Below are 18,740 nucleotides of genomic sequence, written 5' to 3'. Positions count from 1 at the left end.
AAATGTATGCAGTTCTGAAGGAAAAAGAGGATCCAACCTGGTACTAGCAAAGCGTACCTGATAAAGTGTCCAGTGAGCGTATATATTCAGAATGACCTAATCCCAAAAAGGGGGGATTTATTTCTAGCTTACCCACACAACTTAGTCTTTAAAAGCAAACAACAATAAATCATAACAATTATAAAAATATTAACCTAAATTAGAATGGTTAGTGTTAGCTGACCTAATAGCTGTGGGAATGAAGGATTTTAAAGTTTCTGTTGATTCTTCTTTGGGAAGTTCATTTTAAACGTGTCTATTATATTAGAGGTTAATATATGTTTATTTAATGTCACTGCATCACTTTTGCAGTTAAATGAGTTCTCTTCCTTCACCTTCACACTTGCTTGCGCTTCACTCTTGATAGGTTTCTCTTTGCTCTGGTTGTCATCTGGCTTTGTTCACCTGATACCAGACGCGTGGCAGCTATCAGAGGAAGACAATGCCATCAACACAATGCTCAACACAGGGATCCACAGCGTGTTTGACACCTGATTTATCTCAAGCACCTATGCAAATTGTTAACTATCCAGCAACAAAGGGTCCTACGCTTGATGAGCGGGTGGGGTCTGATTCTCTTGGGAGCTGGAGGGGGTTGACCTTGACATCTGGCCCCCGATCACGCAGCTAGTTCGAGCCAGCTGCCCAAATAGGTCTGGTTTTTCCCCTAAAACACCTCATCCATCTGCTGAATTTCTTGTCATATAAGTTTCTCCATGATTGCCTGAGGCACTTCCATTCACAGACGCGTGCAGGGTGACACTGATCCCCGCTTTGACGCCCATCCATATTTAAAGGGGTGCGCAGGTGACCTGTGGGTGGCCCTTTCTGGCACGCTGAGGGCACTCCTGCGCCCACAGAATCTTGCATAACACGTTTGTTAGATATTTCCTCAAATTACAGCCATATGATATAACGCACAATGAACTAATGGGGCTTCAGTCTAGTAGGCACTCAGATGACACGTGCCACCACCGCACAAAAGATGGGATCAGGGAAATTCAATCTGTTGATGAATGTGTAAGGATGACAATGAGCATGCCAATTAGCTTATAAATACAACAGGTGACACCTACATAAAGCCCCAATTACATGCTTTTTTATGTCCAGTGTCTGTCAAGGCAGACTACAAGTTAATAAACATTAAAGAAAAAAATAGATTTATTATGTATGATGCAACTTCTGTTACCTATAATTTAACATTATGACATTATGGTAGTGTCTAAATGACAAGAGCCAGCTTAAATTTAGTCTCAAAATTCAGTGACTAAGCCAACACAGGTGACTGTGCTGCCATTTCACCTGTAACGTTTATTATATTACTGGTGTCTGTTATTTTCACTGTATGCAGCTTCTATTGTCAGCTCCAAGGTGGTGCTGTGGTGGTGTGGACTGGCACCTGGTGCACTGCTGGAGATGCACCATCAGGCTGAGGTAACGAGGGAGAGGTTGCGTTTTAACCAGCTACGTGGCGGGGAGACAGGGAAGCGAACCGCCTCTTACAAAAGCCATCGGCTGGTAAACACCACAAGTGTTTTTCCCAAAAGATTTCACACAGCGCTGTTGCACACATAGGCAAATGAAAGTGCAGTTTTTAAAAGCAATCTCGCTACTCAGTTGTCAGATGATGCCACTTCTCTCTTTCGCCTGGAGGGCATGGGAATTTCTCCAGAACAAAGGGAAGCGACGCTTTGAGCAGGAAGAAAACAAAAGCTCTGACACAAATCAGCGCAATTAGAAACACTAATTGTAGTTCAACTGCCAGCGAGATCAGTTAATTGAGAGTGGCTTGTATTTTATCCACAGGACAGGTGTCAAATGGAAGAGACAGCGATCCACTTTATGGAAGATTTGCATCAGATTTGAGCTGCACTGATGGATTAAACAGATCTACTGCAAAAGAGACTCACAACACATAAAATCCTAATTTATTCACCATTACGGGCTTTTGATGCGACTCAAAAAAATAAATAAATAAATTAAGCAAGTCACCAGTTTTCCTTACTGTAACTTTATTGAAAAGGACTAAAACAATCGTACCTGTGCCTTTCAAGCTACATCCAGTGAAACCTTGGGATTTAATTATAATAGTCATGGTAATATCTAAAAGTTCGTGTTACAAACTGTAGCACATGGAGAATTGGTGCACATTAAACTGCATCACCGAATTCTTATGAAGTGCTTTTGTTGGCACTTTACATACAGTCACCATTAACAGCATTACACTGTTATAATACATACATTTTCTACACCACAATGTATAACTACAATAATTATAAGAATAATAATAGAAAAAAAAAAACAACATACATTCGTATCCCCAAACATCCAGGAAAGTTTTGCATATTTGCTAAAGTGTAAAGATTAAACACAAAAAGTTGATCTACCTTCACATTTGTTAACTATACAGTTTTGACTTAAATAGATTACAACATGGTCATGTGATGAGGTTTGATCAAAATGAACCCACTAGAACCCAATCAAGTGGATCAAAGGTTTCTAGATGAGTAAAAGCTATACAAGTTGGCTTGTGTGTAGGGCTGCCACAAACGATTATTTTGATAGTCGACTAGTCACCTTAGTCGACTAATCAGATCATGCATCCATTGGACGTAAAACGTACAGCTTATTGCACCAGCATGCGTCTGCTCTTATATAACTATCATTAGCTTACAGCTTTAAGTGTTTAAGGTCCGTGCTAACTAAAAATAAAGACAAGATGATAGTTTATTAAATTTTAATGAAATTTGCAGATTGTTTCGGTGAAGTTTAATAAACTCCTTGCTATCTAAAATATAACAGGACACCGGAGTATATTCTCGAGCATCTCACACTTTTGATAATCAGCTGTCGTCTTGATGTTTATTCAGCTGTGTAAAAACTATAACTAATCTCAGCCAAACCGATTTACTCAGGAACAAATAAAATACTAAAAAAGCCAAACAATAACATTTTGAAGTTATCTAAGTGACTTATATATATTTAACCTGAGTAGCGAAAGACCGCAGTTGGTTTGAAAACGATTTGCAGGGAGTCCGGTGTTCTCACGGGCTCTAGTGAGCCTTGCCCCCGGCTAGCTATCGAGCTAGTGGGTAACAGACGTCTCCAAAAACGTGGGAGTGCTTTTGAAAATATGTGGTGTCTTGATAAACTGAGCAGATATTTGAGGTAAACACAGCTACATTCTCGCCTGAAAATATGTTAAACGTTTATTTTGTGACCCAGAAAGAATAATATTAAAACTAACTAGCTGCCGCCATTGTTGTAAACTGAGCTGGGCTGCGCTATGAATTCTGGGACACAGCTTCTTCTTCTTCTTCGGGGTTTAACGGCAGCTGGCATCCTTGGACATGCAGTGCTGCCATCTTCTGTTTCAGTCCGTTATTGCACTCTTAAATCCTACTACTTATTCCTGCGTCTTTTGTGACCTTACAAAGCTTCAAACGACGCGTCGGCTATTAAATCAGTCGTCGAGGATTTTGATAGTCGATGTAATCGTGACTAGTCAACTAATCGTGGCAGCCCTACTTGTGTGTGTAAGTGAGACATAATCAAAACATGTGGTCGACATGCAGGAATGACAAGAATTCAAACATCCATTTCATTGATTCGTAACATTAGAAAGTCTGAATGAACTGTGAGACCAATCACACACACACATACACACAGACAGAAGTAGACCCAACATGTTTACATCAAAAAAGTAATTTTAGGTCTCCGTCATGTTGGAGCCACTCATGTTTCATTGTGTTGGCCCCTGTGCAGGCGACGCCATTCACTCCTCTAAACTCGATGACGCTTTGCTAAATAGCGAGATCTTTTATAAACGCAGTCATCATTTCCTTCAAAACTGTGTGCCACATTACAAGCACCGTCAGGGGATTTAGCTGCAGCTTAAGTCTTAGTGTCTGGCAGCTGTATGTGGCCTATGGCAAGCAGCATCATATTATCAGTAAAAGACTACCAGGAGGAGGATTGTCAGATCCCCAACTGGAGCTTTATGTCATTTTCATCAAAAAGGAAAAAAAAAAATCCCAGTGTATTTGCACTATTTGTTGGAACAGGGCAGAGATTTACCTTCAACACATTTAAGGTGTACACTGATGCATATACACAATTAATAAACTTAAATTATGGTGGGGGGCCATTTTACCTTCAAGCATTTTAAGTGCTTTGCATATTCAGATTTATTGTATGAGAAACATTATGCAAAGAGCCAAGGAATATAGATGCAGATCTTTCCTTTTTTTGGGTGCAAAATATCCCTTTGCACTGTTGTTGTCAAACATAATTTCAAAATGCTTTTCATTTAGATTTGTGTTTTCGTATGACATCTACCAAAGCACCAAATTATGTTAAAGCATAAAGCAAATGTATCAATCAAGCTAAAAGACAAACTGACAACCAGAATCAATTAATTTGAACTAGTCACCCCCAGTTTTCATTTGAACTAAACAACCTGAGGGTACAAATGTACTGACATTAAATATAATTTGAGAAAATATATTTTTGTTAGTTAATCGTCTGAACACAGGACCACATTATAGACTTGAGAGTTAATCGCCCGAACACCGCTCCCAAGCATGTGAAATAAATGATGAACGTGAATCGCTTTTTGGAACTCAAGTAAAATAACACCTTCCCCAGGAAGCACAATTTCAAACATTTTACAAAATGTGTATAAACTCAAAAGCGCTTGAAGAAACATTGCGAGCGACTATACAAAATGTACAATAGAATTTGTAAGAGCTTGAAAAGATCAATGAACACCTGGCAGCCCACCAATACAGGCCGGTTAAAGTGGTTAGTAAAGCCCAAAACATACGAGCCCAGGATTAACACTTCAGCTAAAGTTGGAAGGCAATCTTGGAAGGAAAGCTTGTCCATCATGGAAAGCAGATTCTTAGCCACAAAGCACTCATGATTCCAAAAAGCTAATTCAAACACTGTTACCATTGCAAAAAAAACATACACATAAAACATCAGATAACCATTTTCAATACAAAGAAATAAACCCGACTCCTTTGTCACATCATCAGACAGAAAATATTAGCAGTAACTTCTTGTCCATAATGTGTCTGGGTAAAAAGAAATGGGATTAAAAAAGAAACAATAGAATAAAAACACACCTATGAAATGTTCTCTTTGGATACTCCAAATACTTTAAAGGCAAGCAAGGATCGATCACCTTGTTAGTGTACCGTATACATACATTTCGGACTTAAGTATTTCAAAGTCGCCCGCAAGACATTCAGTAACAGGAGGTTTTGGCCTTACGTTTGCACAACATCCGATAAAATAACCACTTCCACAGCAGAAAGAAAGTAATAACTTTTGCATGCCAAAAAATGTGTTTGACTGATGTAATGTTCATGAAAATGTAAATTGTGTTTGTGTTGAAATTCCACAGATCTAGTGTAGCAGTTTGCCTCATATGGGATTTGGTATCATACAGTGTAAAGGTCAAATATTTCCAAGACTGCAAAACAATTAAAAACTTATAAATAGTACAAAAACCACTAAACAGGATAAGATGGATCCTCCTCATGGCCTCATATATCAAACATCGCCTGATGCAGATGTTTGATATTTTGTTAAACATGGCAACGATGAGTAAATGACAGTTATGTGACTATTAAACATGTTTAACACTGTAAATACAGCTGAAATAAACAATTATAGATGTAACCCTAACCATCACTAAATGACTATACTACAGGTTGCACAGCCATAGACTGTATAAAAAAGAAAAATTTAGCCCTGGGTCTAAAATCAAAGCCAGCCACCATTTTTTGTTTTCCAATGACCAGCAGGAGATCATTATATCATTAGAAAAATGTTTCTAATGTTTTAATTGGCAACTTCAAGCCTGTTAAATCAAGTGTGGCATTTTTAAAAAACTTTTTTTTTTTTTTTTTTTTTTACTTAACCCTATGATTTATCAATTTGTTAGCATATGATGCCCTTTGATCACCAAGTTTGGCTTCAGAGATGGCTAAACAGCTGGAGCTGTAGTCCCAGAATGGGGGTTTCCACAAGCCAAAAGCTCTAAGTGACACCACAGTGGCTATATCCATCCATTTTTCTACAGTCTATGGCACAATCACACATAAAAGTGGCTTTATCCAAGAACAACCTTACTTAAGTACCAGCAGCTGCCCTGTAGCTGTAGCATTTGGTCAGGACACACGGATAAATTAAAATTAAGGAGCATGGTTTAACATAGAAACCCTAACCCTTAAAGTGAAGTGAGAACAGTTAGCTTCTCATGGTTAACATGTTATCTAAATGGCAATCACTGGTTATTTACCCTGAAAATTATTAGTGAATTCTCATTAGCACCCCATAAAGTGGTAAGACACACAGTACATAGTGAATTTGAGCCTAAAATAGGAATTACATATGCATGAATTTTTGTTTTAGTTACAGTTTTTTCACAATAGGATAGGTCGCGTGAGGGGGGTATGGGAATACAGTGTCGCTTTTAACATCAGGTACCCTACAAACCCATTGTAAATGAGCTTTAAAAAATGGATATGTAAAAATGACTGAGTATATACCCACATGTGCAGATGGTAGCATTAACACAATCTTGAGCAAAAATAAAAAAGTATGAAAAAGAGGAAGGCTGTTCAATCAGTAACAAAGAACTCCAAGCTTTTTTATCAAATCAACATAAAGAGAGGAGTTTTACTCCAACATGTGATTAAAATGTAAACAAGACCATTACCAGCAGAATATAAAGCATTACCTTTAATATGATTATTGCACTTAAAGTAAAAATTATCACCTCCAACCGGGGACTTTAAGAGCCTTGGTCAAAGAAAATTAAATGATAGTCATCACAATAAGAGTAAAAAATAAAATGTCAGTAACTGATAAAAGGAATGTGCATTTGTTCTTGAGGAGAAAAATAATGCACACCTCAGGAAGCTAGAGACAAACCAGGCTTCCAGGACCTGTCAGCAAATTCTTACAACTATCTTCCAGTGTTTCTAAGAAAATCCAGCAATCACTAAAGCTGAATGTGTCCACATCTGCACCACGAGGTGCAGATGACTACAGCATCTGGTAAACACGAATTTGGCAGCATTTGCACTGTAAGAGCTTCTCAGCAGCTGATGGCAACTGTGTGTGCAACAGACCTCTGTTGGTTTACAAGTACAGTACAGCTAAACATAGTTGGTGTGAAAAGATTTGATATGCCTTCAATAAGCTGAATGTCTCCTGTTTAAGTACCTAAGAATACACTCCAAGAAGTAATCATGAGCAAAATTATAACACGGAATTATAAGAATGCCAAACAAGGCCAAAACCTGTATGACCTACATATTAAAAAAATTAAAAAAGCCTAGAAAAACTAACCACTGAATAGTAACTCAATAATTGATCAGTTCTATTTGTTCCCACTCACTTTAACACCTGATAACGATCCGTGAGCTATTGCTAAACCTTCATTAGTACCTTTTCATTGTGGGTCATTTTTTCTACTTTTTGGAAAGTTTGCCCGCCTTCTTTTTTGGCTCATAGGGTGTCCGTAGAATACTCGGTGTCTCCTCCATGACGCGTACCAGCAGGTTATCAATGTAATCCTCCAGTTCCCTGATGTGGGCATCTTTCTTTTTCACCACTTCTTTCTGTTTGATGAGTTCCTGCACAACCTCTTCAAAAGACAAGTTGCTATAGGCAGCCACACTTTCCTGTGTCACCTCCTGAAAGTGGAAAACAAAGAAATGATCATGACCATGTTGTGCATACATATGTTTTGTAAAAGGGGGCTTAAATCTTTGACGATCGGGGCACCAATAAGTCTTTATGCTACATCACTGCTGACTAATTAGGCTGTTTGGCACAGAGTCACATGTTTATCTTTTGTTGTGCTACTAATAAAGGCTAACTGAGGATTTTAGGGTTTTAGCTCTGACCTGGTCAATGAATTCGGTAATAAACATTCTGATTTAACACTAGCGCCTGAAGATTTACTGTTTGGCTGATATTGGCCTATCACACGTGTGACCACAGGGAAGTTTTTCTTTTGATCCTTGAAGAACAAAATGCAGAAACGGATGCTGGAGGTAATTCTCAATTGTTTCATTCAAGTTTGAAAGATGAACCTGACCCCTCAGACAACAGTCTCAGTGGACAGGTGGCTGTCAAAAAGGTCATTCTTGAGGAAAGTTATTATACAATTTACACAAGAACTGACCTGAAAATCAGTGGCAACAGATCTTATGGAGTGAGGAATCCAAATTTGGAATTGTTTTTGGTCGTAATCGTCATATATATGCATGGAAGTGGTCAGAAGAGAGGTAAGTGTCTACTGCAACCACTAAAGGAGGCTCCTTCATGCTTTCTGGTGATGGAGTCTCTGTCAAAACTGATAAAATTATGAATGCAGAAAGGTTTTTGCAAAAAGCTTCCCTCAGACAATTATAGAATAAAGGTGGTCATATCAAAAATTGACTTTCAAGGTTGTTAGAATTGCACAAATTCTGTTTTAACTTATACTGCATTTCCATGTACGTTTGATTTACTTGTTTTCAGTAAATCAAATAATGCCAGTAGGAACATGACTTTTGGACAGTAACCTATCTAAAGGTGAAAAACAAGGACCCTATAAGGTCCCTTATAGCTTAACTACTTTATTAGGACTTAGCTTTGACACTACAGCACATCTTTATCTTTGCTTTCTAGTGTTAAAAACACATACTCTTTAATTCAAGACGACTCTGGCAAAAACTCCAAATAATCTGCCAGTACTTAACAATAAAGATTACCAAAACAATTTAATCTTTGTTTTGAGGGGGAAATGCCAGGCTGCATATTTCTACAAATAAAGGTCACGCTAATAAATGCCAAAATACGAATGCAACCCAAGCCCAGCTTTGCTCTTTGAGGACAATCTAGTTGGACAGAGCAGGGTGGTACAGTATGTGCAGATCATATTGCGCGGGTACGAGAGGAGCTGTAATCGTTTTTAATGAGGGACCACTTTATCGCTTCAGTGCTGGGCATCCTCCCCTGAACGGATAGAACAGCAAAGCCTTCACCCTGTTTAAAATACCACACTTATCAGCTTCCACTCCCATGCACCATTCAAGCCTTCACTGCTGGGTAAAGACAATGCAGAAAGAGCTGGAGCAGGACTGCTTACCAGGTATCTTATCGCTTCTAACAGCATAGAGGCTACTGTGGGGCGACACAAACCAAAATGAAATATTTGCCACAGAGATTAAATGTCCAACGCAAGGAGGGTTTCAGGAACAGAGCTCGGTAACCTATTCCTCACACAAACACACCTACCCCCAAAAAAAGCCATCTCACTGAAAGATACTGCACTTAAGCCATCTGAGAGGGAATAAGAGAGCAGACAGCCATATGGAAGGATGCTGGTTTCACGTACAAGCGTGTATACATGCACACACTCGCTTTCCCTCTCACACGCACACACACACACACACGCACACACACACACATATATATACATACCCCCACGGCATAATAATCAGGAGCTTTAGTGGTTGGTGACAAAGGCCTGGAAATGACCATGAACTGGCAAAGTAATGATGACCATTTTTCTGCGATCAGTAGTGAGGAGAAGATAAGGCGCACACTTGGCATTCTCCAGTTGTGTCATTACAGTTTCTAATGAGCTCAGCTTTGAGAATCTAAAAGCTCAGTCCTTTGAAATCTCTCACTGCCCTCCCTCCCTCCTGCGTGTAGTTAATTAGGGCCTTGAAGCAGAGGAAATGGGAGCTGCCATTTCTGCGAGGCACAGCGGCATGCACGGGGGCACATGTGTGGATACCGACAGCCCTCAACACCCACAAAGAAAGGTGAGGAAAGCCATTATCAGCATTCTCCTTCTCATTTAGGCATCACTTCGGCTATTGCTCCCCCTGCTCCTTCATCTATATCAGTTTTGCTGTGTAACAGTCTGCGAATTTTAACTACTGAACAACTAGCAACTACTAAAGAGTTAAAAACTTTATCTACAAATGAGGTAAAAATGATATCTTTAAGTATTTCTGTGCCCTGCCTCATAAAAAAACCCCAAACAAACAGCAATTAAACAATCTGTGCACATCACTACAACTGACCTTACAGGCCGAAATTTCACACCACTTCAAACTATGATTAGATCGGACATGATGACCGATGTGTGCAGCTGCTAATTAGTTGAATGGCACGTCTGAGTTTTCAGGGGTCTCACAAATCAATGTCACCAGCTGCTTAAGAGTCCTCAATAACAAAATCTGCTCAGCATTACATATAAAATGTACACAAATGTAACTGTTGCACTTATTCTCCCTTTTTTTTCCCCTCTACACTTTCAGCCAGTCAGGTAATATGAAACTATATAACTTTCTAAAACATATTCTTACTATTTTTTTGTCCTTCTTCTTCTGGCCAAAGGTGATGTTGGGTCCGGTAAATTTTTTGTCACTGCAAAACAACCAAATGCAAAGTTAGTAATCACATTAAAGCATTGCACTCTGTATTTTAGCAGACTTTTACAAATATAGAAGCTCTGATGTACTCATGTCCTGCACTAGGAGAACAATAATAAATAAATTAACAGGGAATAAATAATACACTTGAAAACACCTTTTTTCACCCATGCACTACATTACAAATGACCGCTGAGCTAGTGTATGACAAAGGCAGCAGTAAAGATGATGGACTAGTGCCTACAGAGATAAGTGGTTAATTGGGTGGTCTATCTCTTCAGGGGATCTCATTACTATAGCTCAGAGGGCTCTGTTATCAAACCCAGGCACTCTAAAGAGCCACTAATGACACCTTCCACTCTGATAAACCAGAACTTAGCTACAGTGCTCACCAACTCTTTATGTAACACAGGAAAAAGATGTAACTGGCTCAGTGGAAATGTTTAAATAATATTTGACAACATAATGAGAAAGAGAGCGAGAGAGGGTCTATCAGAAAGTAGATTTCAATCAACAAGGTATTGAGAACTTTACTGGAATGTCAAGCAAATATCCTGTGGAGCAGTGACTATTCCATTGGCATTCCAAGATGATGTTTTGGGATTTTGAGATTCCTTGATTGTGAGTGTTGTCTTATTAAAACAAAGACAAAGTCCGTGTTCGGCTCCTGCAGAGCAGTGATTGCAGCATGCTACTTGTGTCTTTTTCACATTTTGTTTTTAAGTGTGTTCTCTTGTAAATTTCTGGGTTTTTTCTTTTTTTTTTTGATTGTTATTCCTGACTGGGACAAGAAAAGAAAAAGTCAAATAAAGTGATGATGCCAATATAGCCAATAAAGCTAACTTAACCACAAATACAAACAAAAACAGGACAACCTGGCTTTGTAGTTGGAGCTGAATGGGTTAGTGTCTGCTTGCGAGTCTCCACTAAAGGGGTTTGGGGAACGCAGGTCTCCAGAGCTCCCTGAACGCCCCCCATTGCTGGTCTTGCGGCCTTCCTTCTTTCCTGTCACGCGTTCCAGTAGGCTGACCTTCTCCTTTTTCTCCTTCCGCTCTGGTCGGTCCCACAGCTGCCCGTGCTCCCCCTCAAATGGGTTGCGGTTGCGTGGGAGCGTGGCATACTTCTGTGGCAGGGTGTCAGTGATATCAGTGAAAGGGTCACCGTGTGCTTCGTCGTCCTGGAAGCCTGGCACCTCACTCTGGGAACGCCTGTGAGGGCCACCTGTACTTCCTACGAGATAAATTAGAAATGTAATAAGAAACAAAATATGGGGTTTTTTGGTGGGGGTGGGGGTGTTAGTGTTTTGTTAAAAAGGGATTGGGTGAACTCAATTCATTATCAGTTTAGACATAGAAGAAATGATAAAAAAAAACAACAACACTTGTACCATTCTTTGAGGTGGTCAAGCAGCCTATCCAACTAATATTTCATCAGCACTGGTTTACATGAGTCCGCCATACAGTTTTATATATTTTTATGTCTGCCCTTTAACCTCTGCAACTGCATTCAGACCTTTAGAACTTGAGATTGGTTTCCCCTCCACCTCAAGGCAAAGAAACTTTCAATATAAATTCAAACTTATCACAAGGTACTGATTATCTACCCGTTGATTATCTGTACCCTTAGTGGACAAGAGATGACTTATTGATAATGTAAATCAGATAAATATGATAACTGTCTGACTGCAGCTTCACTTGGTAAGAATAAGAATTTTACTGCTTTATCACAAAACTACCACATTGCATCTGTGGAGTCCAGCATGATTAAAATCATAGATATTATATTTTTAAATATAATGATGCAGAAGTGTGCAAGTGAGCCACGATTTTCATTCAGGTTTGAAAACCCAAAAGAAGAATTTAAAAAGGTAAAAGTGAAGCAGTAACATAAATAAGTAGCTGGTCAAATCCAAATGTGTGTGTCAATATATAGAACCAGAAGAACCAGTGTGATCACAACAGTTAAAAACTAACTGCGGATAATAATACAAAGGTTTGTTTGGGGGGGGTTCCCCATAGGTTTATGTGCAGAAGTATTCTACTGTTTGAACCTCTTTCAGCAAAAATAAAGAAAAATATCTTTTTTTTTTTGTTATTATCACTAAACTTATTTTTCACTCTGACATGTTACATTTTAACAGCAGATTCTAGTGAACATCTCAGCCTTTACTATAAGAATCACAACTACTGTTTGCATGAGTTACAGCTGCACTAACTTTGCAGAAAGAACTGGTAAATTGGAGACTGGTTGAGATGGAAAATTTCAGCTTAAAAACAGAAAATGACTAAAATGTCAAAGACTGACATAAATGGCCCACATTACTATCTTATTGAGTTGAGACTTACAGTACCTTATATTTTTAATAGGATTATATACAAGCAAGCATTCTTACAGACGTCTACAGATGGCCTCTAGAAATTGCAACATCTCATTTTAAAATATAATAAAATAGACTAGCCCTTTACTTTCATTGTACATGTACAATGAAATTGTGGATTAACACTATAAGAGCCATATATTTGTAACAAACAAACACTAAAACATTGTCCTGACAGACAGGATGCCACAATGCACCACAGTGTCATTCTGACTATTCTCTATAATTTTAACACTTAAGATTGAGTCTTCACTGAAATATTTTGGATCCCAGTCGACTGCTTAAACCACTATCCCCCGTTCTTATAAACACAATAACGAAAATGCATCGGCAGCTTCAGTTAATATGAGAACTGGTTTTAAAACAGTATCAAAATCCTCTTCAGAGATCACTCTAGCAGCAATAAAAGTATACCAAACCAAAAAGTGACAAATGTAACAAACTACTGTGGAAAACAGAAGCGTTGGTCCTCACCACTCTCTTCTATGGAGTTCATGGAATCCAGTTTGGGTCGAAAATGGGTCCCGATGAGATCTGACATGGAATGCGCTGCAGAGAGTTTATGGGCCCCAGCGAGTAGCGGCCTCTTGACTTTTGTTTCAGGCTGGGATTGACGTTCTGGTGCGCCAGACTGACGGGTGGGCTCCGAATCACACACGGCGGACCGAGGCAAGATGGCTGAAGAAGCGTCACCAAAGCCGCTGTCGTGTTTTCGACCCTTCACTTTGTCCTTAAGTTTGGAAAAAGGCGAGCGGGGCTTTTCCTTCATGGAGAGGTCAAACATGCTGGCCGTCATGTTGTTCCTCATGAACTGAATGCTGACTTGAATGCGACCTCGTTCTTTCCTCTTCTTCCCGGGCTTGGACTCCAAGGAATACCAGCTAAAAATGAGAGTGCAGGAAGCTTAAGCTGAGCAAATTCAATGAGACAATTTATATAAAAAGAGCAGGGTTTATAAAAATCCTCTGAGTTGATTACGCGTAATGCAACATAATTCAGCAAGACAGGGATACAAAGTCAGAATGTGGTAAAAGTCCTTACACGATCAAACAATATGACAAATGGAAAAATAGCCCTCATTCCTTCTAATGGGCTTTACATACATCTTTATGGCTACTACTGAAAAGGCTAATTTGAGAAGACTAATCCAAAGGCGACACACAAATGCAGGGGCTTAAATCATTTGAACTTTTTTATGACACATATGAGAACACAAATTTATAACTCAAAGGATAAACATTCTTTGCAAACTGAACCTAAAAAAAAAATAAATTGTCTGCTGCCGAATAATACAGACCATTTCAAGCTGTTTTTTTGGCTCCCATTTGTTTAACCTCTCTGCTTTTTTCAACTGGAAGTAATGGGATTTATGCCTTCGCTCTGAGCGAAATAAAGTGGCATTTGCACAAATCTGGCCTTTGTTCAGAAATGCAACGACAAGCAATTGGGAAACTGCAAAGCCACATCGCAGGCTTTGCACACAACAGTTCATACATGCTAATGAGACACATCCTCTGTGTTAGAGGGCCTGTGAAGGAGGCCATTAGGAAACCAGCATCAGGATGAAACAAGCGTCAATATTTTCTCACTGCCTTTGCCACAAACATGGAATATATTCTAAAATGGGATGCTTTATCAGTATAACCAAGTCAAAAAAAACAACATATTTGCTTAAATGTATCTGCTTGACTACAATTACTGATATTTTCTTCTAGATTTAAATGAAGATTTATAGTACTCCTTGCAGTCTGACATGAAATTTGAGTTATCAATTCAACTGATTTTTTTTTTTTTTTAAAAAGTGCTGGTATTAGCTTTATAAGAAATCACAGCTGCTGAACGCTATTTTAAGCAGTCTAGCTCGCATCCCGGAAGCCTCACTCATAGTCATGAAAAGCCTTGTTGGGGCCAATTCCCAGGCTGCGCGCCGCGCTCCGCCTGATCAGTAGCCACAGCATGCCGCTGCCGTGGGGCCGAGCCTGCACCTCACGTGTGTCTCAAGGCCAAGATAAACCTCCCTGTGCTTGGAACCACAATCCTCCCACTCCGGTCCAAGCCGCTGGGAAACTCCTCACAATCAACAAACACAGGTGTGCGATAATTATGGGCTGCCTTCTCAGATATCAGTACGGGCTCTCCTCCCCAATATGCCAGTTCAAAAACACTGCGGATGGGCCGTGGTGAACAGAGACCCACTGTGGAGTGTGGATATAGTATCGAGAGCCCTGGCATCATTGTCAAGTATGGCTGCGGCGTAGGTATTAGGCCAGCAAGCAACACGGCGATATCCGTTACAGAACCACTGCTGAAAAAGTGCACAGCCTCAAGGTGCATCAGTTGAGGCACCTAAATAAATAAAACCCGTTCACACTGATTATAACATATTGTGATTCTCCCAACTGATGGGCAAAGAGGAAGTCAGCTAATGTCCTTCCCCCCCCGAAACGTGCAGTGAGCTAATTAACACCAGATCCAATTTGGTTTCGCAGTTCCTGTTTGCTTAATGTAGGGTTAAGAAATGTGTGTGTGTGTGTGTGTGTGTGTGTGTGTGTGTGTGTGTGTGTGTGTGTGTGTGTGTGTGTGGTGGACTTGTGAGGCTCATCAACCAAAGTTTAGCCAAATACAGCAGAGTCTCTCCAAGCTCTGATGGTTAACACTGTTAGTTTATTTGAATCTACATCTATACATCGATCTCTCTCCTCAAATCTTTTTTCAGTAACTTTAAAGAGGACAAACCTTATTCTGGCATGGCTTTACTTGAAGGTAACCAAGCAGCCTTAACAAGTCACCCAATTATGACTCAGGGAGACGCCCACTATTGTCCACCAATATATTGGCATAGATAAATATCTGTTTCCAAACTGGAATGTATTTTGTGCCAAGAAAGGCACAATGCATAGAGGCCAGATTTTAACACGAGGGAAACTAAACTGTACAGAAACAAGCCAAGATTTAATCCCAGGTGTCTTTGGCTCTGAAGGAGAGACCATCTTTCATTCACACCTCTGAAAAAACAAAAACAAAAAATAGAGTATAGGAGTGGCTAACAAGACATGTTTGTCCAGCTCCACTAGTTTCAGTTAGGTCAGCTGGTGTCAGTAATTACTCTAAAATAATCCCTCTGCAGTGTAGGCCAATCCATTGCTAAGCCTCAAACAATACAGTGTCATGAAGATGGAAAAAAAAAAAAAAAAGTACAACCAACATGTCTTTGCTAACTGAGCATGAAAGTGTGTCACTGGTGTGCTAAATAATTTTAAAGTGAAGTGCTTCTGTTAGAGCATTTCATTTACTCTGCTCTTAACATTAAAACTTGTGTATCTAATAAAGTGTATTTCTAAACCAAGTGCACAAAGAAAAGAAAGGGCAACGCAATGGTATTTAAATCATGTGGAGCAACAGGGTTGGGTCATGACCTTAATTGAGACCACAGTGCAGAATATAACACGCAAAAGACAGCACATTTGTGAAGTCTACTATGGCAGCAATACTTGTGGCAAATGTGACAAATAACAACTGACTTAGCTCATGGTGTAATCCACTTATGACTGGAAAGGCTGTGGAAATATTTTCCACTTCCTCTCAAAGGTCTGTCTCTATACCAACAAGACACTACAGACTAAAGACCCTGAATAATGTACATGTGATGCTAATGTCTAAGAACTATACTATATAAAAACATGCTGTATGTCCCATGATGTTTGTTAGTGTTAAAACCGCCCCAGGTCTTCTCTTAAAGGGAAACTATTGACCTTGCAATCACTGCAAAAACTGCTAACAGTAGTATTTCTGTCCCAGAAAATCTGAAGGAATTATATTTTCCAAAAAGTATATATACCATAAATATCAGAGAGCAAAAATACATGGTTATAACATAAGTACCTCATTCTTAAGTGCTGGTTGTTAGCACATTAAAACGAGGATATAATAATCATTCTTGGAGCTCACTGCAGTAGTGCTTATGTCCCAAAAAACTTCTCAAAGAACCATTGTGACATTTTTGTGATATCTAATAGACTTTTATAGTTTTTTTAATACTCACTCTGTTTTCTTTCTCTCCTTGTTATCAAAGATTTCATTAAGATTTATGCACTTCTGACCCAGAAACTTGTCCATCCCAACCAAAGAGCGATGCATCACTATGAGGCAGAGTTCATACACTTCTGGGTTGCCCTCCAAAAGTAGGCCAGGTAATTCAAAGGAGGCTTCTTCCCTCCACACAGGGTTAAGGGTCTTCTCCGCCACTGATGTTGAGTACTTCTCCTTGCCCAGCTGGATGATAGTGTAGGCATCATTGGTGCCATTTTTGCCTTTGGCCTGTAAACCAGTTGCTTGAAGAACAGTGGCTTGGACATGGGTTGGAAACCACTTTTGAGACTGCTCGCCCAGTGACATTGTAAGCACTGACTGTTAACTGAAATCCATTCAAAATAAAGTCAAATATAATTTATGCAGCAATTTTTTTCAGTGAGTGCGACATGCAAGAAGCAGCAATCATGATTCACTATAGTTTGACATCAGCGTTTAGCAGCACTTTTTACAGTGGACCATAAGTTTGACAAACTGAGCAAGTCTCATCTTCTGTCAGATCACAGATGTCCAAGCCACTGCTGAGTCATCTGCAAGAAAATAGAACAGAAAGAAACAGGAAAACATCATTATTTTTGCCAAGAATGAAAGCCTGGCTTATGAAGACACAGAGAGAACTAATATTAAAGCAGGCAGCCTGTTAATAATTTGATGGCAGCCACTTTGGAAGTAATACGGCTAAGCAGAAATCACATTTTGCACTGTATGATTTGCACAGTATCTTTAAATATATGTCCCTAAGATGGAGGTTCAAGGCAGATATTGATGATCTCATCTAGTGACACATTTTGGTGTCATTGTCACTGAATTAGTGAGTCACTCAGTGGGATATGGAGCGACCGTTTCATGTATTATTTTCAAATTAGTTTAGACTGAAAATAGAGGTTTTGACTGTGATTAAGAAGCTCTGCACATATTCAAGTAAAGCAGTCATGGGCTGTGGCTCTAGATAACTCTAGATGACGCATTGACGCAGGCATACATGAAAGAAGTGGTGTAAGTAGCCACGTAAGTCACATTAAGATGCAATGCCCCTTTAAGTGAGCGTCTCTCCACAGGTTTGTCAAAAGTAAATATTATTAAACTGATTACAACAATTAAATGATGCGAGGCAATATTAAATTGTCACCTTTTCGTAAGGCTTTGTTAGGGGTAAATTCAGTTAAGACTGGAGGACAACGTTAGCATTATGCGGCTAGCTGGTGGGCACACAGAGAGCATCACACACAAGCACACAGCTTCTTACCTCGGTGTCATTTTCACCAACGCCACATGGACATTCAGCGCTTCAGCTCGGCACAAACTCTTCCCACAAACACACTCATGCGACACTTTCGGCTAATGTTCGCTGAACTTGCTGTTGTTGTTGCAGTCCATTACTGCTCACTGCTGACGGCCAGTGGCGAGATTTACTTCCTAGTCTGACATCACTTCCGGCTCACCCCGGTGAAAGTTGAGGTGTCAAAATAAGGTGATAGCGCTCGCTCGCGCGTTCTAATGGAATTAGATAAGTGAAGGAATATAAAAAAATTCAGTGAAAGCTGCTTAAATATCCAAAGGCGAAGAAAAAGCTAAAAAACAAAAACAATGCAGCATAACCGAAGAATGTTCTCCATACTCGGTACTGGTGCTGGGTTGTGGGTATACTGTACAGGTAAGCAGCAATGACAGGATATATAAATATGTATAAATTTCTAGCAAACACACTTTCTGTGAGATATTGTTGCGCATGTGTGTGCACAGCGTGCGTGTGCTCGCGCATTTTCTTGAGAGGTAAATCATAC

General features: G+C 39.6%; 1 protein-coding gene across 1 annotated transcript; it reads right to left on the bottom strand.

The window, feature by feature from the left end:
- Positions 1-4,193: 4,193 nt before the first annotated feature.
- On the bottom strand, positions 4,194-18,389 carry LOC120735266 (rab11 family-interacting protein 2). The gene is made up of 6 exons (XM_040034554.1): positions 18,203-18,389; positions 16,910-17,486; positions 13,342-13,748; positions 11,366-11,720; positions 10,425-10,485; positions 4,194-7,751 (listed from the first exon to the last, which is right to left on the bottom strand). The coding sequence occupies exons 2-6, from the start codon at positions 17,260-17,262 to the stop codon at positions 7,527-7,529; spliced, it is 1,401 nt and encodes a 466-aa protein (XP_039890488.1). The 5' UTR covers positions 17,263-17,486; positions 18,203-18,389; the 3' UTR covers positions 4,194-7,526.
- Positions 18,390-18,740: the final 351 nt, after the last annotated feature.

Source organism: Simochromis diagramma, unplaced genomic scaffold, assembly GCF_900408965.1.
Source record: "Simochromis diagramma unplaced genomic scaffold, fSimDia1.1 OVJJ01000481.1, whole genome shotgun sequence".
In the NCBI taxonomy this organism is placed as follows: Eukaryota; Metazoa; Chordata; class Actinopteri; order Cichliformes; family Cichlidae; genus Simochromis; species Simochromis diagramma.
Note: the sequence above shows the minus strand (reverse complement) of the source record. Positions and strands in the feature narration are given on the sequence as shown.

Bases quoted from the DNA above. Each gene is read 5' to 3' on its own strand.
- LOC120735266 (XM_040034554.1), bottom strand. From the start codon at position 17,262: ATGTCACTGGGCGAGCAGTCTCAAAAGTGGTTTCCAACCCATGTCCAA. The intron at 10,486-11,365 runs GTTGTCCTGTTT...GTTGTTTTGCAG, and splicing joins AGCTCCAACTACAAAGCCAG to TGACAAAAAATTTACCGGAC. The intron at 7,752-10,424 runs GTAAGAATATGT...TTCCACTTTCAG, and splicing joins AGAAGAAGGACAAAAAAATA to GAGGTGACACAGGAAAGTGT.